This window comes from Choloepus didactylus, chromosome 2 (genome assembly GCF_015220235.1).
Source record: "Choloepus didactylus isolate mChoDid1 chromosome 2, mChoDid1.pri, whole genome shotgun sequence".
NCBI classification, from domain to species: domain Eukaryota; kingdom Metazoa; phylum Chordata; class Mammalia; order Pilosa; family Megalonychidae; genus Choloepus; species Choloepus didactylus.
In genome coordinates this window covers 111,889,415-111,917,354 of record NC_051308.1, presented here as the reverse complement: position 1 = coordinate 111,917,354, position 27,940 = coordinate 111,889,415, and the positions used below count along the sequence as shown (strand labels likewise).

General features: G+C 49.3%; 3 protein-coding genes and 1 pseudogene across 4 annotated transcripts; 1 reads left to right on the top strand and 3 right to left on the bottom strand.

Annotated features, from left to right (window-relative positions):
* Positions 1-220: 220 nt before the first annotated feature.
* S100A16 (S100 calcium binding protein A16) lies at positions 221-7,355 on the bottom strand. Of its 2 annotated transcripts, none has more exons than XM_037814139.1 (3): positions 7,204-7,355; positions 2,467-2,641; positions 221-2,202 (listed from the first exon to the last, which is right to left on the bottom strand). In XM_037814139.1, exons 2-3 carry the CDS (start codon positions 2,617-2,619, stop codon positions 2,044-2,046), a joined length of 312 nt encoding a protein of 103 aa, XP_037670067.1. In that variant the 5' UTR covers positions 2,620-2,641; positions 7,204-7,355; the 3' UTR covers positions 221-2,043. The 2 variants fall into 2 exon arrangements, with proteins under 2 accessions (XP_037670067.1, XP_037670059.1); XM_037814131.1 differs by lacking the exon at positions 7,204-7,355 and adding an exon at positions 3,220-3,375.
* A 1,647-nt stretch (positions 7,356-9,002) lies between these two features.
* On the bottom strand, positions 9,003-10,596 carry S100A14 (S100 calcium binding protein A14). The gene is made up of 4 exons (XM_037814120.1): positions 10,552-10,596; positions 10,034-10,147; positions 9,458-9,604; positions 9,003-9,231 (listed from the first exon to the last, which is right to left on the bottom strand). Exons 2-4 carry the CDS (start codon positions 10,061-10,063, stop codon positions 9,094-9,096), a joined length of 315 nt encoding a protein of 104 aa, XP_037670048.1. The 5' UTR covers positions 10,064-10,147; positions 10,552-10,596; the 3' UTR covers positions 9,003-9,093.
* Positions 10,597-12,788: 2,192 nt separating this feature from the next.
* On the bottom strand, positions 12,789-27,872 carry S100A13 (S100 calcium binding protein A13). The gene is made up of 4 exons (XM_037825940.1): positions 27,718-27,872; positions 27,184-27,301; positions 26,069-26,261; positions 12,789-13,026 (listed from the first exon to the last, which is right to left on the bottom strand). Exons 3-4 carry the CDS (start codon positions 26,219-26,221, stop codon positions 12,883-12,885), a joined length of 297 nt encoding a protein of 98 aa, XP_037681868.1. The 5' UTR covers positions 26,222-26,261; positions 27,184-27,301; positions 27,718-27,872; the 3' UTR covers positions 12,789-12,882.
* On the top strand, positions 17,143-18,618 carry LOC119528141 (annotated as a pseudogene).
* Positions 27,873-27,940: the final 68 nt, after the last annotated feature.

The following is a 27,940-nucleotide window of genomic DNA, read 5'->3' as shown; positions in this document are numbered from 1 at the left end:
TGAAAAACCGTGTACTGTCTCACACATTTTTAAGTTGACAGGTGAAATTTTTTCATCATAAGTTTAAATCATTGCAAAGTGTATGATTTCTGAAATGTTGTAGATATTGACATTTGAAAATAAAACTGTTAAAACTGTTACAAATGATATTTGATGAAATCTAAACATTATGGCAATGTTTTAGTTTCCCCAGCTGCTAAAACAAATACCATACAACAGGTTGGCTTAACAACAGGAATTTATTGGCTCATGGTTTCTAAGACTAAAAGCTTGCTTCCTCCCACCCCGTTGATTTCCAGCTTCAGGCTGTTCCCCATGACTTCCTGCTCTGATTTTCATTCTGCTTATAAAGGACTCCAGTGACTCGGATTAAAGCCCAACCTGAACCTGATTCGGTTGGGCCACAACTTAACTGGAGCAACCCCTCATGTTACTCAAGTTCAGATGCAGCCCAATCAGTGGCCAAAACCAAGAACATGTCCAAACTGGGGTACATGATTCAGTCCACCACAGGTGATTTGATACTCTCCACCATCCATTTAAAATACATATAGATATATGCCAGTGAGTTCTTTACCATTCAGTCAAGGCAGTATAGTAATATTCAAGACAGGTAAAGGGTATGCCTTTCAATTTTAATTGGAAAGGAGAGACGGCATGATATCTTATTTGCAGGCCTGTTCTAAGATCAATTTTAGAAGATTGAGGGTCTGTAAATGGATTTCAAGAAAACTATCTGTGCCTGTGCATCTCTTGGAAAATCCTTGAACCTTGGGGTACATTGACTCAGTTTGAAAACCACTGACCCCGAGCTCTGTTGGCTGGATCTTCTGCCTTCCTATTAGGCCCTGGTTCCCTTCCTTCCTGCTAGGCTATGTCATCTGTCCTCAGACAGGCAGGGTTGCCTCAGTGCAAGAGCAGGGGCAGAAACGGGCATTGTCCCCTCCAGCAGCTATACACGGTGGTTTCCTTTCCCACTCCCAGCTGCAACTCAGGGCTCCCACATCCCTCCCTTGTGGAACCCCTACTTTCCCATCCCACAAACTTCTTTGAGTATTGGAGTAATCTATGGGCAAAGAATCAGGGCCTCAGTGCTACTCATGACTCAAGATGACCCCAAGAGCCATGACCCTTTCTCATGGAATTGCAGTAAGGACTAAATGAGAAATACTGTGTGTCTGGAAGTTGAAAATCAGTCTGAGTCTGGGCTGTGAAAACCCAAAGATGGGGACATACGAGCTTTGGGCCCTTCGTGAAGCAGGAGGAAAGGAGCTGCTAGCCCAGGGCTGACAGCACCTGCTGGGAGCCAAGATTTCTGGCTTCTTTTTCCACTATCTTTGGGGTTTCTCTGTGAAATTCCCCCCTTGCCTTAGTGCCTGGGACAAAGACCACCAAAGTATGAGGCTGTCCCAAAGGAGTGGGAAAGTTTTAATGAGCATCACAAAGGGACTGAGTGAGAGGGATACAATCTCCAAATCCCAGCCTTTATTGCCGTTCTTTTAGTGGCTAAGCAGGAGGGAGGAGGCCCAGCCCAGCTTCATTTGCTCGTTCCCAGGTGCAGAGGCATCTGGGAAGGGAATCCCTGGACACGCTTCTCTTCCCAGAAGAGCTAAGGGGAAGGAGGGAGGTCTCTGCTGCTGCTTCCGGAACAGGGAGACCTCCAGCAGCGAGCTGACCTCTGGAGGTCAGGACAGACCCAGAATCAGGCAGGAATTGGGCAGTATCATCAGATATTGGAAGGGAAGATGGACTGAAAAGGTGAGGAAAATTTGGGGGTCCCCAAATGACATTGAGATCTTGCAGGGGCCTCCCCCAGGGCCTGCCAGCTCCAGGGACTGAGACCCTCGGGGAGGGGCCCCCAGATTGAGACACGCACAGGGGTCCCTGACATCTCCCCCTGTTCAGCAGGGGTCAGGAGGAAGTCTGGAGGGAGAAGCTAGGACAGGCGCCAGGACAGGTGGAGGAAGCCAAGGAGGGGTCCTGGGCAAGAGCATCGGGGCTGGGTGTCGGGCCAGTGCCTTGAAGGGATGGACAGAGGGGCCCCTAGCTGCTGCTCTGCTGCTCCTGCTGGCGGATGAGGTTGGCGATGGGGCTGGTGATGCCGCCTATCAAGGTCCAGTACTCGTCGAAGCTGATGCGCCCGTCGTGGTTGGCGTCCAGGTTCTGGATGAGCTTGTCAGCAGCCTTGCGGTTCCCTGTGTCCTGGGGGAAAAGCCAGTGAGCAGCAACTCTGAGGATGGCAGCCCCCACGGAGCCCTCAGACAGGACCCCAGGCAGTTTAAGAAAGTGGCCTGGGCAGACTCCACCCCCCAGAAAATGCAAGCAGAGCCCTCACCAGCTCAGGACTGGGCCCCTTTGAGATGGGGGAGAGATGAGGCCCTGAGGTGGGGGGACCCTAAAAGGATAGAGGCTTCAAGAGGGGGAGGGGAGCAACAAGACCCTGGGTTTAGGGGGGGTGGACCTTACTGTCAGCATGTGGTTGAGCTCTTTCTGGAGCATCTTGCGAAAGCTGCTCTTGCTGATCTTATTCTTGACCAGGCTGTGCCTAGACACATATTTGTAGAAGTTGTCCACCAGGACTACGACCGCCTTCTCCAGTTCCGTGTAGCAGTCCGCCATCTCACCGCCTCACCTCCTCACCCTGGCAACACGAGGAGGGGAGATGAGAAGGGAGCCCACAGGCCAGACCCCCTCCCAACCCTCTGTCCTTGTCCTCCTCCCGCGTCACCACCCTGGGCACTGAGCCCCGGACCCCCTGGGCTGGTGTGTCCTCCAGAGCCTGCAGGGAAAGGGGAACACCATGACCAGGTGTGGTGGGGGTAGGCTCTGGAATGGCAGCTATGTGGCTCCTCTAAATTCAGGTGCTCCCAGCTCAACTGCCTCTGCAGGTTCTCCAGGCCCTGCCCCAGCCTCAGGCGCTGGGCTGACAGCTCCTCAGAGCCCCAGTGAGAGAAAGAGGCTCCCACAGGAAGAGGAAGAGAGTAACTGCAATAAAGCAAGAAGTTGGGACCTAGGCCTTCCCCAAACCATTCAACCAGACCCCCGAGCCAGGAGTCCAGGGTCTCGGGCCCTGGCTGCCCCTCTCTGGGAAAGAACGAGGTCCTGATCCATCAAGTCAGACTCTGCAGGCCCCCCAGCCACACCCCACTACCTCTCCCCGCTCACAGCCACCCCTAAATATATACACAGCAAGACCCAAGAACACCCCAACCCCATTACCTCAGGATGAGCCAGGCCTGGTTCTGCCCCAGCTGGAGACAGACTCTGGGCACACAGAGGCAGCCTGCCAGAGGCCACACACGTCCCCCCCTCGCCCCAGGACAAAAGGCACTCACATTCCCAGCGGATACAGCCTTCTGAATAACAGGATATGAGGGAGCAGGCGGATCTGCTCTGTGAGTCGCCGCCCATGCCCAGAGCCCCCCCAAGTCAACCCAGGCAAATCAGACTCCCCTCCCGCCTCCAAGCCCAGGAATGAGCTCCAGCTGCCCTCGCCAGGCGGGCCCTGGCCCCAGGAGGTGGACACAGCAAAGGCAGCCGTCTGATTTAGAGGGGAGGTGCGCTTCTCCAGGCCCCGCCGCACCCGCCACCCCTGCCACCTGCTTTCTAACACCCTCCCCCTTCCCCTGCCGCCTCCACTTTACAGGAGCCCACCCATTACTCAGGCCCTGCCCAAAGCATACCGCCTGCGGGCAGCCAGCCTGACCCCTGCCTCAGCAGCCCTCTCCTCTGACTCTCACAGACATGCCTGTCTTCACAGCTTGGCCACTCTAAATGGTGTGGCCACAGTCTTTTCCCAACGCTAGTCTCCCCAGACATTCCTGGAGGCAAGGATAGTGTTTCTTACATAGAACCACTGTATTTTCTCAAGCAAACAGCAGGACTCACAGACTACCAGCAAGACTTGAAATCTGGGACCTTTTTTTTACGTCCTGGATAGACAGTCTCCCTGCTTTTAATGTCTGGCGCGTTGCTCAAGGTAGATGTTCTATAACTGTTACACTTCCTGCCAGCCTGGACACCAGGTATCTGAGACCCCTGACTGCCCTTCTCAGCTGGTGAAGGTCTGTACTTTTCTGAAGCTTCTTCTGAAGGAAGGGTGAGACCCAGAGGGACTAGGCCAGGAGGCAGGACGGAAGGAGAGTGGAGAGGAAACAGGCTCGGGCTGGGGCAGCGGCCCATCTCTAACCAGGAATCCTGCCCTTCCTCTCTGGGCCTCGCCCTCCTGGCCACTCTGGCTTGAGGCCAGAAGGATGAAGCATGGAACCACGACTGCAGGAAACCATACTCTTTTCCGCATGGTTTATTGGTTAAGGGTTTTAACTGTGTGGTTCAATGTCTGTATCTTTGTAAGATGTTCACACAAATCCTCTACCATTCACAAATGAGGAGGAAAAATATCGTTCAATCCATGAACTGCCTGCTCTCCTGCCCTTGGATGGGGGCAGCCCAGGCCCATGACCAGTGTTCCCAGGGATTCTGGAAATCGGACCCATTTTGGGAGGGGCTGTGCCAAGCCTGCTCCCAATCAAGCCTCAGGAGTGAGGAGAGAACTCAGAGAACCACTCACCCCAACCCTTAACCATTTCAGACCTGGTTTCCCTGGGTGAGGAACCCTGCGGGAACTCTCCAGGGAGAGGGAAAGGAAAAGCAATTGTTTCAGGGAGAGATGTGCCTCTGTGCACCACCACCCCCTCCTGCCCCTTCCACCCCACCTACCACCAGCCTTCTTCATCTACTGCCTTTCCTCAGAACCCTACCCCAACCTGGCCTCTGGCATCAGCCAAGCAGGCAAGACACAAAATGAGCACTGCAAAAAACTTCTCAGCCACCCGCTGTCAGGTGTGCTGTGTGATCCCAGAGAGGTAGCTCAGCATCTCTGGACTTCAAGTTCCCAGATCCTCTCCCCAGTAAACTCCCTCTGCCCCCTTCTTCTTGTAAAATGGACAATCCTGGAAATAACCATGTGGACAAGTGCTTTCCTGAAGCTTTTTCTAAAGGGAGGTTGTCAGAGTTGGACAGTCAGGTGTCATTACCCTCCTCCTCCCTCCCTCCCCTGGGGGCCAAAAGACAAGCTCTTCTACCCCACCCACCCCACAGTTGCCTGCCCTCCAGCCTGCACCATCCTCCCACGAGTCAGGCCCGAGGGTCCCCAGGCATGAAGTAGGGGAGGGCTGCCCCATAAGCCTCTACTCGGAAGGGTCAGGCAGCAGATGGGATCTGCATTGACTTCGCCAAGGGTAGATCCTGGCCCGAGAGTTGGGAGGCAGGGGGTAGACAATATGCACTGGAGTCTTCTGAGAAAGTGGGAATGGGGGAGCATTTATCCTCCAAAGGGTTGTCTCACCTGCCCCTACCCCCTCCCCACAATGTTCTCATTGTCTCCTTGGCTGATTCATCATTGAGCAACCTGGAGGTTCTCACCCCCACCCCGCCTACCTCACCTCAGCTTGCTGACTTCTCTAAAAGCCCAAACTGCCCAGACACCATCCCCCTGGATCTCAGCCACCCCAGCCCCACCCTCCCACCCCCAGGTTCTGGGCCTCGCCCCCTTCCAAGGGCCTCCTAACCCCACTCCCACCCCTTCAACTCACCAGTCCCCTTCATGTAGTCCCAAACATCTACCACGCCCTCCAAAGTTCACCTTCTCTTCCCACCTCCAACACGTTTTTTGAGTCTTAAATCGTTTCAAAGAGTTGGGATTTGTCCCTGGGCTCCCATCCCTCCCAGTCACTGTTCTCTCCAGAACCTGGCCTACACCCGACCCTAAATTTTGCATTCTCTGTGTTCCTTCCAACTACCTGGGATTCATTCACTCATTCATTCACCTTTCATTTGTTCACTCATTCACTCATGGACTCATTTATTCACTCTCAATCATTCACTTAGGTATGCATTTATTCACTCATTCCTTCCCTTGTTGATTCATTCATTCACTGCACCTTCCTTCAGTATGTGGGGATGGCGCCATCTCAACCACCCTAATAATGTTTTACAAGGCTTTTTCAAACAAATCTCTCCATCTTTCACAGCCCCAATCTCTGCTCCCTCTTCTCATGCTATTTTCCAAGTTTCATGAAGCTAAATTTTCAATCTCTCACACTTATGCCCCTGCCTCACCCCCCACCTCATCCCCAAAGAACTTACAGATGTCATGTAATTCACACACATATACACAGACAGAACAAGGAACTCCGCCATTCCTTATCCCCTCTTCCTGGGTAACCCAAATACCTTCCATCCACGTCTGCTTTTGGAGAACCCGGATCCTTTGAAATTTATTCCAGAAAAGAGAAGTTGGAGGAGTTTGGTGTGAGCACACATGTGTGTGACTGCCCCTGGCCTCACCAACACCCAGAGACCCCTTTACCAGCTGGTGGGGAAAATCTGAGCCCCTTTCACCAGTGCCTCCAGTGCTTCGTCTCCCAGCACCCCTGCCCTCACCCCCACCCCGCCAGGGCTGGGCAAGGGTGCTCCTATAACGTGGGTGGCTCTGCCAAGCCAAGCAAGTCAAGCCAGGACCTGCCTGGGTCCTGAGGTGGAGGAGAAGCTGCCGAGACTTGGCCCTTTCCCTCTCCCAGAGCTCCCAGGCTCCCCCAGGGCCTCACCCAGGTTGCTCCCACCGTCCTTCCCAAAGAGCCACTCCCGGAGTGCAATGGGGCCTGCTTGGGGGACCTGCCTGGGTGCTGAGGTAGAGGAAAAGCCACCTCGGCCCCTGCCCCTCTCCCGGGCTCCCAGATTCCCTGAGCCCTCTCTGGCTCCTCCTGGGCCCCATCATCTCTCCCAGGCCACAGCTCCCAGAGCCCACTGAGGCCTGTTCCTGGAGTCTGACCACCCCCCACCTGTGTGCTTTGCCCTTTTTCTTTTAAGAAAATATGGGAACAGCTGTGGGCAGATCTCCGGAACCCTCTGCCAGTGACCCGGCACCTGGATGGGAGCCCAGTCTGCTGCGGGGCCCAGGAGGGGTGTCTCCCCACCCCAGCCGCTCCTCTGAAGGCCTCACTCAATCTCCAACCTCACCAGGACGCCCCATTCCCAAACTGACTCTCAGGAAAGTTAATAATTATCGCAATCTTCCTGCTCTGCCTCTGGCAGGCCCCTTTCCCCAGCCCTGCCTCATTGCCCCTTCTCCTGCCCCCTGCCAAGCCTGCTGGGCCCCTCCAGCAGCCCCTTGACCTCCCAGGCTGGGCCTGGGGCACTCACCTGCCTGCTCAGTCCACTTCCTCTCCAGCAGGGCTCTGGGGCCTGGGCTCTGGCACTGCCAAGCAGCTCCCCCGCGCACTCAGCGCAGCTGGGACTCCTCCCCACTGCACTCCCAGAATCTGTCCCACTCCCTCCCTGCCCTGCCTGGCCAAGCTGGCTCAGTAGGGAGATAGTGACTGAGCTCCCTCTAGACTTGGCCCTCGGGTTGGGCCCTTGTTAAAGGGAAACACACCTTTTTTAATGCCCCTCCACCCTCACCCGAGAGGGAGTGGCGGAAGCTGGCACTCCCCCATCCCCACCTTCCTAACCCCCTCAGGGCCTGAGCAGAACCCAGTAGAGAAAGAAAGGGACTGTCACCTGCCCTTCTCACCTGGGTCACTGGGAGCCCAGTTTCGGGGATCCCCAACAGATCAGTTCAGTTAGCGCCCCAGGCCAGCCTGGCAAGCCACAGGAACTTCCTTGCACTTAAACTTTCAGGAGGGACCCCTGATTTCTTGGTCTCAAGTCAGACGCAAACACCAGGGATCAGAGTCTGGCTCCCTGGTCCTCCCTCTCCGGTTCAGTCCACCAGGAGCTCCCGAGACTGTTCTCTAGGATCTTCCACGTGACACAGAGGACTTTTCTAGAAACCCCCTCCACTCCTTCCCCAAGATACCCAAGGAAACTGTCTGATTCAACCTCATAATATAGAGGCAGCTGCTGAAACCCAGAGAGGGGAACCCACTCCTGCTCCAACAGCAGTGGCTTCTGTTCCTTTAGCACTATCCGTGTGTGTCAGGCTCTCCACTAAGTACTTTACTCCTAGCAATCCTGTAAGGGAGGCACTATTAATAGCCCCATTTTACAGATGAGGAAATTGATAATCTGAGAGCATTGCCCAGAATCCCAAAGATAGTAAGTGGCAGAGCTGGGATTCAAACCCAGCCCTGTCAGCAGCTTTCTCGGCCGCATGTTTTCCTTGCCAATAGTCAGCCAGGCCCCAGGACACCTGGGTTCATGTCTTTTTCCCCAGGTGTGTTCACACAACCTCATCTTCTGTCAGAGGGCCAGGCCACTGGCAAAGAGGAACCTGTCCCTCAGAGAGGATGGGGTCTCCCACCTTTTGGGTCTTTGGGGGGAAAGAGAAAAAGAGAATCACCATTCGTGCCAGCCCCACATGGCCCCACCCCACCTGCTGACTCTGCCATGCATCCCCAGTCCCCTTACTCATGGGACCAATTAAGACAACATCTTCCACTTTTTCCATTTTTTTATTAATCAAATGATATAAAACAACCATCATTCTGTAAATGTCCAAGCACCCAGCTGGTCCCCTCATCTCCAAAGTCACACCCTACTCTCTCCCCCACCCCACTGCCCCTCTTCCCTGCCCTAGCCCAGGGACAGAGCCTGGGCGGAGGCTGGGCAGAGCTGGAGGTAGGGAGGGATAGCACTGAACAGACAGCTACAGTTTGGGTTGTGGGAGAAATTAGGAAGGCTAGGTTCTTGGAGACCCTTTCTATTACCAAATATCCAACCCTATTCCCAGCCCCAGTCCTCAAATCATTCCCCAGATCCCAGCTCCTCTCTGCAACCTACTACCAATTTCCTTGGCCTTTACACCATTCTTATGCCTCACGGTCCCTCAAGAGCCATTTCTGGCTCCAACCCAGACCCTGAGCCTCCCTCTGGTGGGGACCCCTGGCCCCATTAGCTCCATAGAGTTCCCAGAAATGAAGCACATGGAGACCCCCGGGGAGGACCGTTTTGAACCTGAACCGTGAGAGGTGAGGAGAGGTGTAGGCTGAGGAGTAGGTTGGCAGTGGTGGAGAGAAGAGTTTTATTTCCAGGCCCAGAGTCTCTAAGGTTCCCTTCCCCCAACATCCCCCCAAGAATTCCAAGGGTATGTCTTCAGCACCCTGGGGCAGGACTTTCCAGCTTCACACTCTTGGCTGCTTCTCCGATCAGCTCCCAGAAACTCCCAAACTCCAGTTTAGAGTCGTTACAGCTGCCCAAGTTGGCAATTTTCTCTTCCAGCCCACAGTTGCTCTGAGAGGAGGGAAGACACCCAGAGGCTCAGCAAGGCAGCACCTCCAAATCTTCTCACCCCACCCTGCCCAGGGGCAGGAAGCAGGACCTAAGCCTACCTGGCACTGGCAAGAGGGAAGGGCTGGGGGTTGTTAGTGCCGGGGGTTGTGGCAGCGTGGGTGGGGTCCTGGAGTACTTGCTTGGGAACTCAGGGTACTGGCTGGGGCAGGGTCCACTCCCTTAGTACCGGCATGAGGTGGGGCAGCTGCTGGGTGACCAGGTCCCGTAGCTCAGAGGGGGTCATCGTCTCCTTGCCACCCTCCACCGAGTACTGGTGGAAGTTCTTGATGAGGGTCTCAATGGCTCTCTCCACTTCACTGAATTCCTGGGCGTCCTGAGGGCAGGCAACATCGCCTACATCAGGCAGGAGCCCAGCAAGGCTAACAGGGCAGAAAAGACCTGGAAAACTCCTAGGCTCCCGCCCACTCCCCAACCCAGAATCCAGCATCCTCCCCCCATCAGCCTCCCAGCCATGGGTTGGGCACAGCTTCACTCCCAGTACCCCCACCCTCATCCCACACCCCCCTCAGTCCCCAAGCAGGGCAGGTCCCAGCATGCAGTCCAGCCATCCTCTCCCTGGGAGAACTCCAGCTGTATCACTCTGTGTGGGCATCAGGGAGGGGGTTTGCTTCTCACAGGCAGGGTCTGGAGTGCAAGGCAAGGCCAAGGTGAGGGGACAGAAGTCAGTGGGAGAACATGGACCCTCAAGGTGGAGGAGAGGAATGTGGGAACAGAAGAACAGTCCAAGGATGAACACGCCCACCTCTGCATTGGCTGACCGGCACTGTCCCATTGCTCCCTGGGTGCGTTTGTTCCTCTGGAGAGAGTTATAGCGTCCTACAGCCTGCCCCAGAGGAGCTGATGGCTCATGTTCTGCCTAGAGGAGGCCTGAGGTGAGGGCAGAGCTCAGCATTTCCTTCTCAATCCCCCCTTGTGGCTCCACCTCAGATATTCTGTGCCTCATCCAGGGGGTCAGGTCAGATCCAGTCCCACACAAGGCCTGTCCCTGCCCTGTTCCAGGAGCTAAAGTCACAGCCCCCAGGCCAACCTATTCAGAGGGAATCCCTGGAGCCTCACCTCAGCCTCTTTCCTCCCACCTCCTCCAACCACCCACCTCTTTCTACACACATGCACGCGTGCGTGCGCGCGCACACGCACACACCAGACTCCAGAACCTGGTTCCCCCTAGCCCTTCCCCTAGAAGTGTAGGGTAGGGCAGGCTAAGTGTGCCCTCTGGGTGGGAGGCAGCCCGTTTGGGTGGAAAGCCCTGGGTTTCCTTACCTGCTGGCCGCTGCTGAAACAGGACAGGAGGAGCCAACTCACCTGAGCTCAGCTTTTATACCTGGGGGAAGGGAGGTGAGGCAGGGGGCTGGGCCTCATCCCTAAACCACCCCTGCTATTGCTGCTGCCTGGCCTGGGCTCTGAGCCAGTTGTGTGAGCCCCACCCTCCCCTGGCCAGAGCTCCAGAGCCTGCGGCCCTCCCCTGCCACAGAGGGAACTGTGGAGGGCTGGGTCTGGGATGCCCCTGGGCCCAGAACAGCATGCAGCGTTATGGGGAAAGTGGGAAGGGAAAGCTGGGGAGAAAGAAAAGGAGGGCTTAGAAATCCCATGGGGTCAAGCCTAGGAAGTGGAAGGACTTGGAGAAACTGTGGGGCAGAGAAGTGGACGGGGTTGATGAAGAGTCAAGGTCCCCAGGAGCCCCTCTGTATTTTCTGCATGCCTTATCCCATCCACACACTGCTTCCAACCAGGGCCAATTTGGATAGTGACCCTCAGGCCTGCCCAGACCCCAGGACCCCCAGCCTTTCCCAGTCTTGATGGCTAGGAGATGCATGGGGAGGACAGGAGGAAGGGGCCAGAGAAGGGCAACCTGGTAGGTGGACTCAGATAGGGTGGTGGTGCCCTGACTTCCTTTCTCCCAGAAAGCTCTGCTCAGTGGCTCAGTGTGCACATGTGTGAGGCCCAAATGGGTTATCTGGCAGTTAATTACCTCTCCAGACTGGTTTGGCTGCCTTCTCCTCCCTCCCTCAGAGCCTCATGCTTTCCCTAACCCAGTGACTGCAAAGCAAACACCACCATCCCCCATTCCAGTACCCATGGTGCCCTCCTGCCCACAGAGCCCCAGGGAGCTCAGCCTCAGTCTACCTCCAACCCGAGCAGCCCTCCCCACCTTCCCAGACCCAGAAGCCTGGAACCTGAAGAAATTGGGGATGGGGTGAGGGATGGGATGGGCAGAGGAGTCAACACAGGTCAGGGCAAGGATGGGGTGAGGCCCAGAGTCAAGTTTCCTGGGCTCCTTTCCTAGATTCTGAGAATGAGCATATGTCCCAATGCCCCTCCCCATGTTTCCTTCTAGAGCTCCCCGTACTTCTGATCTCAATCAGGAACCTCGTGAGCTACTCAGTGGAGGGACTCTTCCAAAAGTGCCTCTTTCTGAGAATTCCTCTGAGGGTCCTAAACCTGGGGGCTTCTCCAATGATGCCTCAGCCTGTGAGCTCTCTGAGGAATCTCAGTCTAGGGGTCAGTCCCTCCTAAGGTCTCCACTGTGGGGGCCCCCCAGTGTGGCAGCCTCTCTGTAATGTCTCAGCAGAATGGCCCTTCAAGAGTCCCAGGCTGGGGATTCCTCTGAGGTCTGGCCACCTTGGATGAGAGGTCTCAATCTGAGACCCTTTTGTGGTATGCAGTGGGAGCTTATCTCATCCTAAAAGTTCTTCTGGACTAACAGCTGTCCCAAATGGACTCCGTCTTACGGTACTGGCAGAGTCAGTCCCTGGAAGGCTGTGCCCTCTGAGCTGCTCCACCCCTGCTCCCTCTGGTGGCGGGCAATGAAAACCACATGGCCCTCAAACCAACAGCACCACTGTGCCCAGAAGTCCCACTTCTGGCAGCATTGCCACCCTCAACCCAAGGTCCTTGAATCAGAACCTCATGTCCATCCTTCTAATTCACCCTTGCTGTGGAAGGAGCAAGAAATTTGGTCTAGTGTTCCCAAGCACCCATCCAGAGAAGAATCACAGAGGCTCTGGAATTTCAACCCAAGTCCACCTATTCTTGTCTTCGTGACTTAACCCCTCTAAAATCTGTTTCCTCATATTTAATGCAGGACTTAAAAAAGTAGCTGTCTCAAAGAGTTGTGAGAATTAACCAAGATAGTAAAGGTAAAATGTTTAGCATTGTGCCTGGCACATAGTAAGCCCTCAACATATGTTGACTGCTATCATTATCATCCAGCTGGGAGCCAAGACCATGCCCCTGAGCCCAGGAAGCATGTGATCACCTCATCTGCTCCTTACCCAGATTTCTGTCTCTACCTTTCATATATTCATTCATTCATTTATTTAATGAGATCCTACTCTGTATAAGATGTGGAGCTAAGTGCTGCAGAATATTCAGAGATGAATAACATTCCTGGTCCTCCAGGAGCTCATAATTTCCAGACCCATTCTCAAGTCAGGGCAGAGCTTTCCCACTCCAGGTCATAAGAGAGGAAATCAAGGTGGCATGTGAATAAGTAGCACTTTTGTGTTTCAAGGGGGAAGCTTTATTTGCAGGGAGTAGGCTCTACCTGGCCCTGCCAGGCCCTGCCCTACCCAACCCCATCCCCAGCTGGCTTTACTTCTTCTGGGACTCCAGGGCCTTCTCCTTCCTGATCTCCTTGGCCAGCTCCCCAATCAGCCTCCAGTACTCATTGAATTTGAGCTCCGAGTCCTGATTCACATCCAAGCTCTTCATCTTCTCATCTAGGGAGCCCACCTCCTGAGGAGACACCAAGGAGAAAGGTTGGGTTAGAAACTAGGGTCTTGAGACAGGAGACATGAGAGAATTGCCAGCTGCCACTCTCTGAGGGAAGGGTCCTCAGAGAGCACCTAAGATAAGGGACCCTTATCTTACAGAAGAGGCTGCAGCCACAAGGCAGCACTGTCATTGTGCCTGACTCCAAGGGCCACAACTAAGGGGAGGTGGGGGCATCTGATTTGTAGCACTTCACTTCCAGAAAATGGAGGAATAGGGAGGGAGCTGCAGAGCTCAGTCATCTCCCAAGCAGCAAGAAGACAGGCAGAAACTGTCCAAATCAACTGTTCTGGGGCTCTGGAGACCAGGGGAGTTCTGTGCAGCAGCCAGGGCAGTATGAGATGAAGAGACTGAGAAATCATGATCAGAGACTGTAAGTGATTCCATCCATGACTCCTGGCACCCATCCCCCACCCTTGAGGCAAGCAGTGTTGGATGGTCCAATCCCTGCCTGGTGGGCTCTGCCGCCTGGCTTGGCCAGAGGAGTCCTCCACCACTCATTCAGAAGGGGACACAGCCCAGTAATGAGCCAGCTATTTGCTGGCAAACTTAAATCACTGTATCCTGCTCTTCTATCCCATCTTAGTCAGGCACCACTTGGCCTTTGTTTCAACTATGTCAGAGGTGGGACTGGCAAAAGGCCAAAAATAGCCTGCCTTCATAGGATTGAAGGGAATAGGTTGCTGAAAAAGCACCATCTGCTAGGCAAATCAGGAAAGCACACTTTTGGGGAAACATCAAAAATGAGGTTTGGCAAAGCATGCCATCTGCTGGACAAGCTAGGAAAGTGCAGCCTTGGGAAGTGGAAGGAAATAAAAAAGGCTTTTTGGAGTCTTTCCTGACTCCCTCCCCAGGGCCCTTTAGATCTGGTCTGTGCCCCCACGTGGGTACTTGGTCCTGTTTTGCCTGGGAAATACTGATGAACCAATTGTCAAAGAAGAGCCTTAACACAAACCAAATCAACAACAAAATCCTAGACCAGAGAGAGACAACGACCTTCAGAATAAAACCTTCAATATAATTCATTACCCAGAAATCAGCAAAAAAATTACAAGGCATACTAAGAAACAGGAATATATGAACCAGTCAAAAGAACAAATTAAAAAGTCAGAGGACATACAGAATTTGGAACAACTAATCAAAGATGTTCAAACAAATCTCCAAAGCAATTCAAGGAGATGAAAGAAAATATGGCTTCTGAGATAAAAGATATTAAGAAGACATTGGGTGAACGTAAAGAAGAATTTGAAAGCATGCAAAGAAAAATAACAGATCCTATGGGAATGAAAGACACAATAGATGAGATTAGCAATAAGCCTGTAGCTTATAGAACAGCAGATTTGAACAGGAAGGAGAAAGGATTAGTGACCTAGAGGACAAGACATCCAAAATCAAACAGACAAAGGAACAGATAGAGGAAAAAATGCAAACATTTGAGCAGGGTTTCAAGGAATTGAAAGACAGCATGAAGCATACAAACATACACATCATGGGTTTCCCAGAAGAAGAAGAGAATGAAAAAGGAGCCAAAAGAATATTTGAGGAAATAATGGCCAAAAATTTCCCAGCTCTTATAAAAGACATAAATATGCATATCCAGGAAGCATAATACACTCAAAACAGAATAAATCTATATCAACTCACTCCAAGACACACACTAATCAGACTGTCAAAGGCTGTCCAAGGCCAAAGATAGAGTATTCTGAAAACAGCAAGAGAAGAGCAATTCACCACAGACAAGGGATACCCAATGACTAATTTCCAATTTCTCATCAGAAACCGTGGAGGCAAGAAGGCAATGATATGGTATATTTGAGATACTGGAAGAGAAAAATTGCCAGCCAAGAATTCTTTATCCAGCAAAACTGTCTTCAAAATAGAGAGAATTTAAAATATTCACAGATAAACAGAAGGGAGTTCGTTAACAAGAGATCTGCCCTACAAGAAATACTAAAGGGAGTTCTGCAGTATGAAAAGAAAAGACAGGAAAGAGAGGCTTGGTGGAGAGTGTAGAAATGAAGATTATTGGTAAGTGTAAATAAAAGGAGAAAAAAAAAGATATGACAAATAAAAGCCAAAGGATAAATGGGTGAGTACTGCCTTTACAGTAATAACATTGAATGCTAATGGATTAAACTGGCCAATCAAAAGACACAGACTGGCAGAACAGATAAAAAAAAGTATGATCGATTTATATGCTGTTTACAAGAGACTCATTTTAGACCCAAAGATACAAGTAGATTGAAAGTGAAAGCCTGGAAAAAGATATTCTTTGCAAACAGTAACCAAAAAAGAGCTAGGGTAGCTGAACTAATAATTTTGAATTAAAATGCAAAAATGTTATAAGAGACAAAGAAGAACATTATATATTAATAAAAGGAGCAATTCACCAAGAAGAAATAATCATAAATATCTATGCATCAAACCAAGTTGCCCCAAAGTACATGAGGCAAATGCTGGCAAAACTGAAGGGAGTAATAGACATCTCTATGGAGACTTCAATACACCATTCTCATCAATAGAACATCTAAACAGAGGATCAATAAGGAAACATAGAATCTAAATAATATGATAAATGAACTAGACCTAACAGACATATATAGGACATTGCACCCCAAAACAGCAGGATATACATTCTTCTCAAGTGCCCATGGATCATTCTCCAGGATAGATCACATGTTGGATCACAAAACAGGTCTCAATAAATTTAAAAAGATTGAAATTGTACAAAGTACTTTCTCTGATCATAATGGAATAAAGCTGAAAATCAATAAAAGGCCGAGAAATGGAAAAATCACAAATATATGCAGGTTAAACAACACACTTTTAAACAATAAGTGGGTCAAAGAAGAAATTACAAGAGAAATCAGTAAATGTCTCAAGACAAATGAAAATGAGAACAAAACTTATGAGATGCAGCGAAGGCGATGCTGAGAGGGAAATTTATAGCCCTAAATGCCTACATTAAAAAAGGATAAAACATTAAATCAAAGACCTAACTGAACACCTGGAGGAACTAGAGAAAGAACAACAAATTAATCTCAAAGCAAGCAAAAGGAAAGAAATAACACAGATTAAAGCAGAAATAAATGAAATTGAAGACAACAAAAAAAGAGAATCAATAAAAGCAAAAGTTGGTTCTTGAGATCAATAAAATTAACAAACCCTTAGCTAGATTGACAAAGACAAAAAGAGAGAGAACACAAATAAATAAAATCAGAAATGAGAGAAGGGTCATTACCACTGACCCCACAGAAATAAAAAAGATCATCTGAGGAGACTATGAACCACTGCATGCCAAAAAATTAGACAACTTAGATGAAATGGACAATTTCCTAGAAACACTAGAACAACCTATACTGACTCAAGAAGAAATAGAAGACCTCAACAAACCAATTACAAGTAAAAGAGATTGAATCAGTCACAAAAACTTCCCAACAAAAAGAAGCCCAGGACCAGATGGTTTCACAGGTGAATTCTACCAATCATTCCAAGAAGAATTAATATGAATACTGCTCAAACTCTTCAAAAGAATTTAAGAGGAGGGAACACTACTTAACTCATTCTATGGAGCCAACATCAACCTAATACCAAAGCCAACTAAAGATACTACAAGAAAAGAAAATTACACATCTCTCTAATGAATATAGATTCAAAAATCCTCAACAAAATACTTGCAAACTGAATCCAAAGGCACATTAAAAGAATTATACACCATAATCAATGGGTTTTATTCCAGGTATGCAACGGTGGCCCAACACAAGAAAATAAATTCATGTAATACACCTTATTAACACAGGGGAAAAACCATATGATCATCTCTATCGATGCAGAAAAAGGTATTTGACAAAACCCAGCATCGTTTCTTGATAAAAACACTTCAAAAGGTAGGAATAGAAGGAATTCCCTCAACATGATAAAGGGCATTATGAAAAACCCACAGCTAACATCATACTCAATGGTGAGAGACTGAAAGCTTTCCCTCTAAGATCAGAAATAAGGCTAAACTCAGAGCTGTTGGGTCAGTTCCTGCTATCCCGGTGCCTCCATTCCGTCCCCTGCAGGTCCCCTCCGTGTGCAATGGACGGCATCATCCCAGACATAGCAGTTGGTACGAAGTGGGGATCTGACGAGCTCTTCTCTATTTGTGTCACCAATGGACCCTTTATCATAAGCAGCAGCTCAGCCTCTGCAGCAAATGGAAATGACAGCAAGAAATTCAAGGGGGACAGCAGGAGCACAGCGGTCTGTCCAGGGGGATCCACGTCCGGAAGCTTCCAAGTAATGTTACCAAGGGCGAGGTCATCTCCCTGGGGCTGCCCTTTGGGAAGGTCACCAACCTGCTGATGCTGAAAGGGAAAAACCAGGCCTTCCTGGAGATGAACACAGAGGAGGCTGCCAACACCCTGGTCAACTACTATACCTCGGTGACGCCCATGCTGCGTGGAGAACATCCAGTTCTCCAACCACAAGGAGCTCAAGACCGACAGCTCACTCAACCAGGCGCAGGCCCAGGCAGCCCTGCAGGCCGTCAACTCCGTCCAGTCAGGGAACCTGATGCTGGCCTCCTCAACTGCCATCATGGACGCTGGGATGGCCGTGGCCAGCCAGAGCCCAGTGCTCCACATCATGGTGGAGAACCTCTTCTACCCTGTGATGCTGGACATGCTGCCCCAGATTTTCTCCAAGTTCAGCACAGTCCTGAAAATCATTACCTTCACCAAGAACAACCAGTTCCAGGCGCTGTTTCAGTATGTTGACCCCGTGAGCGCACAGCATGCCAAGCTGTCCCTGGACAGCCAGAACATCTACAACGCCTGCTGCATGCTGTGCATCAACTTCTCCAAGCTCACCAGCCTCAACATCAAGTACAACAACAAGAGCCAGGACTACATGCGCTCCGACCTGCCCTCCAGGGACAGCCAGCCCTCCCTGGACCAGGACCATGGCCGCCACCTTCGGCCTCTCAGTCCCCAATGTCCACAGAGCCCTGGCCCCACTGGCCATCTCCTCAGCAGCCATGGCCGCGGAGGGCCGCATCACCATCTCCAGTCCTGCTCGTCAGCAACCTCAACCCCGAGGGAGTCACACCCCAAAGCCTCTTGATTCTCTTCGGCGTCTACCGGGACGGGCAACAGGTGAAGGTCCTGTTCAACAAGAAGGAGAACGCCCTGATCCAGAGGGCCAACGGCAGCCAGGCCCAGCTCGCCATGAGCCACCTGAACAGGCACAAGCTGCACGGGAAGCCGATCCGCATCACGCTCTCCAAGCACCAGAGTGTGCAGCTGGCCCGCGAGGATCAGCAACTCGCCGCTGCACTGCTTCAAGAAGCCCGGCTCCAAGAACTTCCAGAACATCTTCCCGCCCTCGGTGTCTGAGGACGACCTCAAGATCTTAATCGTCAAGGGCTTCAAGTTCTTCCAGAAGGACCGCAAGATGGCGCTGATCCAGACAGCCTCGGTGGAGGAGGCCATCCAGGCGCTCATCGACCTGCACAACCACTACCTGGGCGAGAACCACCACCTGTGCATCTCCTTCTCCAAGTCCACCACCTAGGGGCCGCCCACCGGGCCTGGCCGACTTCCATCATTCCAGAGAAAAAGCCACTTTAAGAAACAGTTGAAGTGACCTTAAAAGACCAGAGATTTTATTTTTTTTAAAGAGAAATCAGTTTACCTGTTTTTAAAAAAATTAAATCTAACTCACCGTGCTAGCTTGCGGGGATGGCAGCAGACAGCCCCATCCCCAGCAGGTCTCGGCGCTGCCTTCACCAGCCCGGGTGTGTGGGGCTCTGCGGGGCGGGAGTCCCGGCCATGAAGCGGCTTCCTTGTGCCGTAAACACCTGCAGGTTTGCGGAGGGGCTTCCTCGTGGGGGCACGGTTATGGGTGCTGGGGCAGGAGTTGCGGCTGCAGACAGACTCACTCTGGGCCCAGAGCAGGGGCCCCCTGTGCCCTGTGCAGTATCATGTACCTGGAGCCTAGCCGGGCCTCCCCCCCAATCAAGTGACCGTGATTCGCCCTGCCCTGCCCGGCCCTGGGCGCTGTGCAGACACCTGCCTAGCAATGTTTCCAGTTGACCAAATATCCTAATCTTTCTCCATTTATATGCAAAAGATAGTTTTAAGTAACTTTTTATAGCAAGATGCTAAACGGTGTAAGTGTAATCTAAATTTCCTCCTTGTGGTATTACCTTGTGTGCCGGTTTGAATGTATTACGTCCCCCAAAAGCCATTATCTTTGATGTAATCTTGTGTGAGCAGACATTATCAGTGTTGATTAGATTGTAATTCTTTGAGTGTTTCTTTGGAATGTGCACCACCCAGCTGTGGGTGATGACTCTGATTGGATAATTTCCATGGAGGTGTTGCTCCGCCCATTTGGGGTGGGTCTAAGTTGAGTCACTGGAGCCATATAAATGAGCTGACGGACAGAGGGAACTCAGTGCAGCTGTGAGTGATGTTTTGAAGAGGAGCTACAGCCAAGAGGGACATTTTGAAGAAAGCACAGGAGCTGCAGATGAGAGGCAGTTTGAAGATGGCTTTTGAAAGCAGACTCTTGCTCCGGAGAAGCTGAGAGAGGACAAATATCCCAAGTGCAACTAAGAATGACATTTTTGAGGAACTGCAGCCTAGAGAGGAACGTCCTGGGAGAAAGCCATTTTGAAGCCAGAACTTTGGAGCAGATGCCAGCCACATGCCTTCCCAACTAACAGAGGTTTTCCGGACACCATTGGCCATCCTTCAGTGAAGGTACCCGATTGCTGATATGTTACCTTGGACACTTTATGGCCTTAAGACTGTAACTGTGTAACCAAATAACCCCCTTTTATAAAAGCCAATCTATCTCTGGTGTTTTGCATTCCAGCAGCATTAGCAAACTAGAACACCTTGTATACTGTACTTTTTTTTTTTTTAATATTCATTTTATTGAGATATATTCACATACCACACAGTCATATAAAACAAATCATACATTCGATTGTTCACAGTACTGTTACATAGTTGTACATTCATCACCAAAATCAATCCCCAACACCGTCATTACCACACGCACAAAAATAACCAGAATAATAATTAAAGTGAAAAAGTGTGCTTCAGGTTTTAAAGCAGGGAAGGATAGTGAGACATTTACCTTGTGCCCCAAATTTAAGGGGCACCAAAAAACTCAGGAAATAGTATTTGAATGCAAGGTTTTAAAAAATCAAAAGTAATGCAAAAAGTCCATGGTAGTACTTTTTATTTTATTCCTTGTAATTAAGTGATGTCCTCGAGCAGGAAGCCCGTTTTCCGGAGAGCAGACTGGGGCTTGTTGGGAGGCCTCAGCCCTGGGGGCCCCCCACTCTGCCCTCCTGCAAACCTCCATTTGCCTTATTCCACACCTGACTTGTCATATGCCTAGAACACAAGCACTCTTAGACTTTTTCAGGGTGTTTTCCTTCCTGTGAATTGTGGACCAAAGTTTTCTTTCTGTCTTCTCAGCCTCAAGTGCTGGAACCCCAGGAGATGGGACATGCTGCCGAGTCTTAACTGTTCCCACCTGCCCGCGCTGTCCTGGCCACAGGGGCCTCGGTCCTGTGCTTGCATCTACAGGAGCATGACAAGGTGTAAATATTTATGACTTTTTGTACCTGTTTCAAGACATGAGGGGAGCACGACATGGTTTTTTATGGGGACACAGATGTATATTTGGATACCAGCCATTACAGGTTCAGTATTGTAAGCATGGCGCCAAGCCCCCACCACAGCTCACGCCCGACCCAGGAGGCTTGCAATGTGGAAAGATTGATTAAAATGATTTTATAACAAAAAAAAAAAAGAAAGAAAGAAGACAAGGATGCCCACTGTCACCACTGTTACTCAACATCGTGCTAGAAGTTCTAGTAAGAGCTATTAGGCAAGAAAAAGAAATACAAGGCAACCAAATTGGGAAGGAAGAAGTAAAACTTTCACTATTTGCAGATGACATGATCCTATATTTAGAAAGTTCCAAAAAATCTTACCACAAAGCTACTAGAGCTAATGAATGAGTCCAGCAAAGTGGCAGGATACAAGGTCAACACACAAAAATCAGTAGTGTTTCTTATACACTAGTAATAAGCAATCCAAGGAAGAAATTTAAGAAAAAAAAATTCCATTTACAATAGCAACTAAAAGAATCAAATATCTAGGAATAAACTTAACCAAATATGTAAAGTATCTATATTGAGAAAACTACAAAACATTGCTTAAAAGAAATCAACAAAGACCTAAATAAATGCAAGGATATTCCGGTTCATGGATTGGAAGGCTAAATGTCATTAAGAAGTCAATTCTACCCAAACTGATTTACAGATTCAACATAATCCCAATCAAAATTCCAACAGTCTACTTCGCAGAAATGGATAAGCCAATTATCAAATTTATTTGGAGGGGTAAGGGGCCCCAGATATGCAAAAACATCTTGAAAAAGAATGAAGTTGGAGGACTCACACTTCTTGACTTTAAAGGATATTACAAAGATAGTGTTCAAAACAAAAGCATGATACTGGCATAAAGATAGACATATTGATCAGTGGAATTGAATTGAGAGTACAGAAATAGACCCACACACTTATGGCAACTGATTTTTTCACAATGGGGCAAAGACCACTCAAGTGGGAAAGAATAGTCTTTTCAATAAATGGTGCCAGGAATACAGGAGCTCCATTTGCAAAAGAAAGGAGGAGGACCCCTACCTCACACCTTATACAAAAAATCAACTCAAAATGGATCAAAGACCTAAAAGTAAGACCCAGAACTATCAAACTCCTAGAAGAAAATGTGGGGAACCATCTTCAGGACCTTCTGTTAGGCAATGGTTTCTTAGACTTTACACCCAAAGCACAAACAACTAAAGAAAAAGTAGATAAATGAAACCACATCAAAATTAAAAACTTTTGTGCCTCAAAGGACTATATCATGAAAGTAAAACAACAACCTATACAATGGGAGAAAATATTTGGAAACCACATATGTGATAAGGGTTTAATTTCCAGAATATATAAAGAAATCCTTCAACTTAATAACAAAAAGGCAAACAACCCAATTTAAAAATGGGCAAATGACTTGAATAGACATCTCTCCAAAGAAGATATACAAATGACCAAAAAGTACATGAAAAGATGCTCAACATCTTTAGCCATCAGAAAAATACAAATCAAAACTACAATAAGATACCATCTCATACCCATTCGAATGGCTACTATTTAAAAAAAAAAGAACAGAAAATTACAAGTGTTGGAGAGGATGCAGAGAAATAGGAACACTCATTCATTGCTGGTGTCAATGTAAAACGGTAGCTACTGTGGAAGAAGGTTTGGCTGTTCCTCAGACAGTTAAGTATAGAATTACCATAGGACCCAGCAATCTCACTACCAAGTACATACCAAAAGAATTGAAAGCAGGGGCTTGAACAGATATTTGCACACCAATGTTTATAGTAGCTTTATTCACAATTGCCAAAAGATGGAGGCAATTGAAGTGTCTATCCACTGATGAACAGATAAATAAAATGTGCTATATACATACAGTGGAATATTACTCAGCTGTAAAAACGAATGAAGTTCTGAAACATGCAACAACATGGATGAACCTCAAAGATATCATGTTAAGTGAAATTAGCCAGACACAAAAGGGCAAATATTGTATGATATCACTGATATGAAACAATTAGAATAAGTGAACTCTTAGAGTCAGAATCTAGAATATAGGTTACCAGAGGATGGGCTAGGGATAGAGAATGGGAAGTTAAGGCTGAAAATGTACAGAGTTCCTATTTGGAATGATGGAAATGTTTTGGTAATGGATGGTGGTGATGGTAGCGCATTATAAACATAATTAACAGCACTGAAATATCTATATGAATGTGGTTAAAAAGGGAAATGTGAGGTTGTATATAGGTTACTGGGATAAAAATCAAAAAAGAAAAAAGAAAACTCTGGCTGCAGGTTGGAGAATAGACTCTAGGGGACAAAGAATGAAAGCAAGGAAATTATTTATGAGGCTATCGTAATAGGCTAGGTGAGAGATGTTTGTGGTTCAGATCAGGGTGGTGATGAAAGCAGTGGTGAGAAATAGTTGGATTTGGGTATTTTGAAAGTAGAACCTACAGGATTTTCTGTGGAGGACTGACTGGGGTGGGGGAGGGGGGATAGTAAAGGCAACTCCAAGATTTTTTATTTGAATACATGGGTGAATACTGGAGCCATTTGCAGAATTGGGGAAATGAACAAGTTACAGAAGGTAGAAAAAGGACTTTGGCTTTGGACTTGTTTGGTTTGAGATGCCTATTAGACATCTAAAAGAAGACGTCAAGTAGACGGCTAGACATATGAGTCTGGAGTCCAGAGGAAAGATCTGAGATGGAATCTAAATTTGAGAATTATCAACATATAGATAATTCTTAAAGCCACAGGATCACCAAGGGAATGAATGTAGGTAGAAGACAAAAAATGTCCAAAGACTGAGCCTTGAGTCAAGCCATCTGGGAAGATGAAGATGATCCAGGAAAGGAGACTGAGGAAGAGCAGCCACTGAGATAGAAGGAGAATCGGGAGCACTTGGTATCTAGAAAACCAAGTGGACAAAGTGTTTCAATAGTGTAAATAGGAAATAAGAACTGACCATTCAGTAATAAAGAGGTCATTCATGATGATGACAAGAGAAATCTCAGCAGCATGGTGGGGATGAAAACGTGATAAGAATGTCACCAGACCAAGGCGGTGGATTCTCTGCCTGATGTGTGCAAATGGCCAATTCCTGAGACACTAGGGTTTCAAAGAGAGAAAGAGTTTATTGCTAGGCATGAAGCAGGAGAGCACATGGCCCCTCGGTCCAAAATCTTTCTCCCCAAACTGCAGTAATCCTGATGGTTTTATAGTATTAAAAGATGGGCAGGTTTTAGGATAATAAGCAAAATGGCTCCAGATGATGTAATTAGAGGTGATCTAATTATTGAGCATGAGATTGGCTACATGCTTAGTCACAGAAAGTATGTAAGAAAATGGCAGCCTTAATGTGATGATGGGCGTGATTTTTAGTATTTTTAGTATTACAGTGAGGTATAGGTCACCTGTAGGTTAAAGTCTAAGCTATTGTGCATGTCAGGCGGGCCCTACTTGGTTTAGATACAGCTTCAGTTATCAAGATAACTTTGGACTTGGGGTGGGTTAGTTCTGGGCTGACCCAAGACCCCTCATTAATAAACATTAGGGGTTGTCTTTAGTGATCATAAGACTCTAAAAACAAAAAACTGGATAAATGGGTACAAGTGAAGGTCAGTCACAAGGTTTTACAATCAAAAGGGCACAAGATAAAGGCTATCCAATCATTATCAGAGATCAAGACAGCTGGATTACAGTTCAGAGATCTCAGGTATTTCCATCTGTCTACTCTAATATACCAGAACGTAAAAAGGAATATCTACGTAATGATTCAGTAATCATAATCATCCCTTAAATTCTAATTTCTCAGTTACAAGAATTGCTTGAAGAAAAAATTGGAGGGATGGGAGCAAGAAAAAAGTGGAAACAGTATAAACAACTCTCATTGCTTTTGGGGGGATTTTGCTATAAAGGGAAGCAGAGTTATAACATATGGCTGGAGGGGATTATAGGGTTAAGGGAAATTTTTATTTTTTTAATGGAGAGGTTACAGCATATTTGTAAGGTGATAAGAATGATCCAGTAGATAGGAGGATTTTGATGATGCAAGAGAAAGAGGGAATAATTGCAAGAGTGAAGTCTTTAAAAAAGTGAGAGGGGATGGGATCCACGGCACCACAGGAGGGGATGACCTTAGGAGGAGAGACAGAACATTCATGGTAACAGGAGGGAAAGCAGGGTATGGGCTGATCAGTTGGTTAATGAACCGACCAGGGAAATGTAGTAGAATTGCCTGACAGTGCCAAGAGTCCCCTCAGGGCTGTGGTTATAGATTTAAAGTAAGGCAAGTCAGCATGGCTCAGTGCTTTAGTGCAGCCAGATTCAGCTATACGAGTGCAGATGCAGAATGTTGGATTTAACCAATAGGTTAACCAGCAAATTTATATAGGCAAAATGTTGGATTTAACCAGGGTTGAGAATTTGCCTGACAAGTAGGACAAGAAAGAAACAGAAGCAAGAGCGTTGAGGGAATGATGATAATGAACCTTAGGACTTAAGTTGAGTAAGAAGGGAAATGAGGACACGGGGGCTGATGATGGAAGATGAAAAACGGGTCAAGAGATTGGAGGTCCCAGCGGAGTCAAGGAAATGCTGGAATGGAGGAACCAGAGAGAGGAATAAAATTGGAAAGACAGGAGGTGGTAGTCAGAGAAAGGGAGGCTTGAAATTGAGATATGTGAAGTGGTGCATTTGTGTGTGCTTGTGTGTTAAGGAGGTCTAAAGCACGAACATAGGATTGCCAAGATGCAGGAGGACAGAATCTTTGGAAGTGAGGAGTTCAAGAAATCAAAGTGCTCATGTGTCAGATGACTTGTCCATACGCATACAGAGGCCACCAAGAATCACGACAGGAGCAGTGATGAGAAGAAAAACAATAAACCAGGAGCTGATGAGCTACAAGGAGTGAAATAAGAGGGCTGGCAGGTGGTATATGATCTTCCAAAGAACTGGCAGACTTAGGAAGAAGGAAGAAAAGCAAAGAGACCACCTACTGCATTTCCAGGCCCAGAAGATGGTGCATGTCAAAGAAAAAACAGCTACTGCTCTACGAGGCTGGAAAGAATGCTGTATCTCCAGGAGAGAGCCAGTTTTCCAGTAAGAAGATAAAGGGAAAATTCTGAGAAGTCTAAGGATATAGGGAATTTTGTAGAAGACAGACCATGAGTTTCAGAGAAGAAAACCCAGAACCACTGACACACGTAGTCACCCCCACCCTTCACAATCACACTTGTGGCCACATTTTTGTACCCAGCACTATCACCTCACATATACAGGGCTCCAGAATCGCTGCCTTAGAAAATCTGAGTCCCGCAGATCCCCACCTACCTTGAGCAGGTGAGGCAACTGCTGAGTGACCAGTTCCTTAAATTCATCGATGCTGAGGCTGCCCTTCCGGCCCTCCCGCCCTGCAAAGGTGAAGAAGGTGGTGACCACTGTCTCGATGGCAGCCTCCAGCTCAGTCAATGGCTCGGCTGCCATTAGGACCCTGGTGCTGAGCTGATGTCCTCAAGGGGCTGACCTGTGGGATGGGGGAGGAGCACAGAAGGAAAGTCAGGGAGCCTGGGACCTAGGACCAGACCAGAGTGGCCTTTGCCCTGGCCTTGCCACCTCAGGCCTCCACCTGGAGGGTGGATTATGGTGAAGAAAGGAGGGAGCAGGGGTTGAGCCTGGGGCAGGGGACTGGGCAACAGTATCTCAGTGTAGTGTAGGAGGGAGGGCTTTCATTTCCATCAACCCTTTCCTCCAGAGGTTTGACAGTCCGAGCGTCCTTTTTAAGTGTTTGTGTCTTAGCGACCCCTCTGTGGTCAGTCTGGAGACCCCCCTTTGTGGAGCAGTCCCTCTGTGGGGTTTGTCCCAAGGGCCCCTTCTTGGAGTCTCTCATCCAGCCGCAAAGGGGCATAAGGTTGTTTGTTTCCGAAGCTTGTTTGTGTTCAGTCCCGGGTGTCCACTGCCTGCGCTCCACCCATACACACTCTGACCACTCTTACCAGCAGAGAAGCCCAGGGTCTGGCAAATGCCCAGCTGTGGCCAGGGCTGCTCAGTCTGTCTCCCCACCTCCGCCTCCCCGCAGGCACAAATGCTGGGGCAGCTGGGCAGAGGGCTGAGCCCAGGACCCCACAGAACTTCCTCTCTCCTGTCTCCAGCTACAGGGGTACTGGGCGGGAGTCTGCTGGCTCTCATGCCCAGAAAGGGCTTGGGAGTGGAGGGTATGGGCACTCACAGCCCCTCAGAGGGGGATCAGGCTGAAGGAAGAGGACATGCCCAGTCACCCCTCCTTTTCCCATCCGTCCACACCAGCCTGCTACCCCTGACTGGTGCTTCCTCTTTCAAAGCGACTTCCTGAATCCCTGTCTGAGATGGCTCCGGGGGAGGGACTTGGAACCCCAGGGGGGAAAGGGGGGTCCCCAAGTTCCCTGCAGGGTTCAGGGGATGTGACTCACCGGGGCAAGGAGATAGGGTGCAGCGAGCAGGAGCCACAGGGCTGAGGTTTATAAGCGTCCGGGGAGGGAGGAGAAAGAGGCTCCCAAGCCCGGAGGTGTCGAGTTTCTGTCGTTGATTCTGAAGGGAGGGTACCGCCCAATCGCGTCTCTTGCCCGGGGCTAGCAGCCTGGAACCGCGATCCCCTCTCCACCTAGCCCACCCGCGGCTCCCCTTGGGGCGCCCTGGGCTGCCCTGACTGGGGGCCATATCCCTCCCAATACCTGGAGTAACCAGCCCCCATAACTCCACCCCCATATCCCACATCCCCACTCCCACCCCTGCTATCTAATCAGAAGTGTGGATGTTGAAAGAACCCACCAAGGGAGCTGAGAGAGACCCCATTAGAGAAACACCACAAAGGGCCCCTCAGAATGAGACCCCACAAAAAAAGAGGTCCAGGCTGACATCCCTAAAGAGAAGTCCCCAAATTGAATCTCTCAGTGGGGTCACAGACCAAAACCCCTCAGGGAGACTCCCAAGACTAAATTACTCACTGAGCAGCCCCCTCAGTGGGGCCTCATGGAGGAAACCCAGGCTCGGAGCCCCTCAGGGTTATCCCACCTTTCCCTGCCCAACAGGGCAGAGTCAGCTGCAGGAGCTACACAGCCACACTGGGACCGAGACGTCTCGGGGTCTCTCCAGGTCCTCCTTTCCCACCTCCCTTCCTCCCATGCCCCCTGCCTGCTGGTGCCCAGCAAGGGAGAAGGGAAACAAACC

Excerpts from the sequence above, each read along its gene's own strand:
- S100A16 (XM_037814139.1), bottom strand. The coding sequence starts at position 2,619 with ATGGCGGACTGCTACACGGAACTGGAGAAGGCGGTCGTAGTCCTGGTG. Across the intron at positions 2,203-2,466 it reads AGCTCAACCACATGCTGACA|GACACAGGGAACCGCAAGGC; the intron begins GTAAGGTCCACC and ends CTTTTCCCCCAG.
- S100A14 (XM_037814120.1), bottom strand. The coding sequence starts at position 10,063 with ATGGGACAGTGCCGGTCAGCCAATGCAGAG. Across the intron at positions 9,605-10,033 it reads GCCGGTCAGCCAATGCAGAG|GACGCCCAGGAATTCAGTGA; the intron begins GTGGGCGTGTTC and ends GCCTGCCCTCAG. Across the intron at positions 9,232-9,457 it reads AGCTGCCCCACCTCATGCCG|AGCAACTGTGGGCTGGAAGA; the intron begins GTACTAAGGGAG and ends CCCTCCTCTCAG.
- S100A13 (XM_037825940.1), bottom strand. The coding sequence starts at position 26,221 with ATGGCAGCCGAGCCATTGACTGAGCTGGAGGCTGCCATCGAGACAGTG. Across the intron at positions 13,027-26,068 it reads AGTTGCCTCACCTGCTCAAG|GAGGTGGGCTCCCTAGATGA; the intron begins GTAGGTGGGGAT and ends GTGTCTCCTCAG.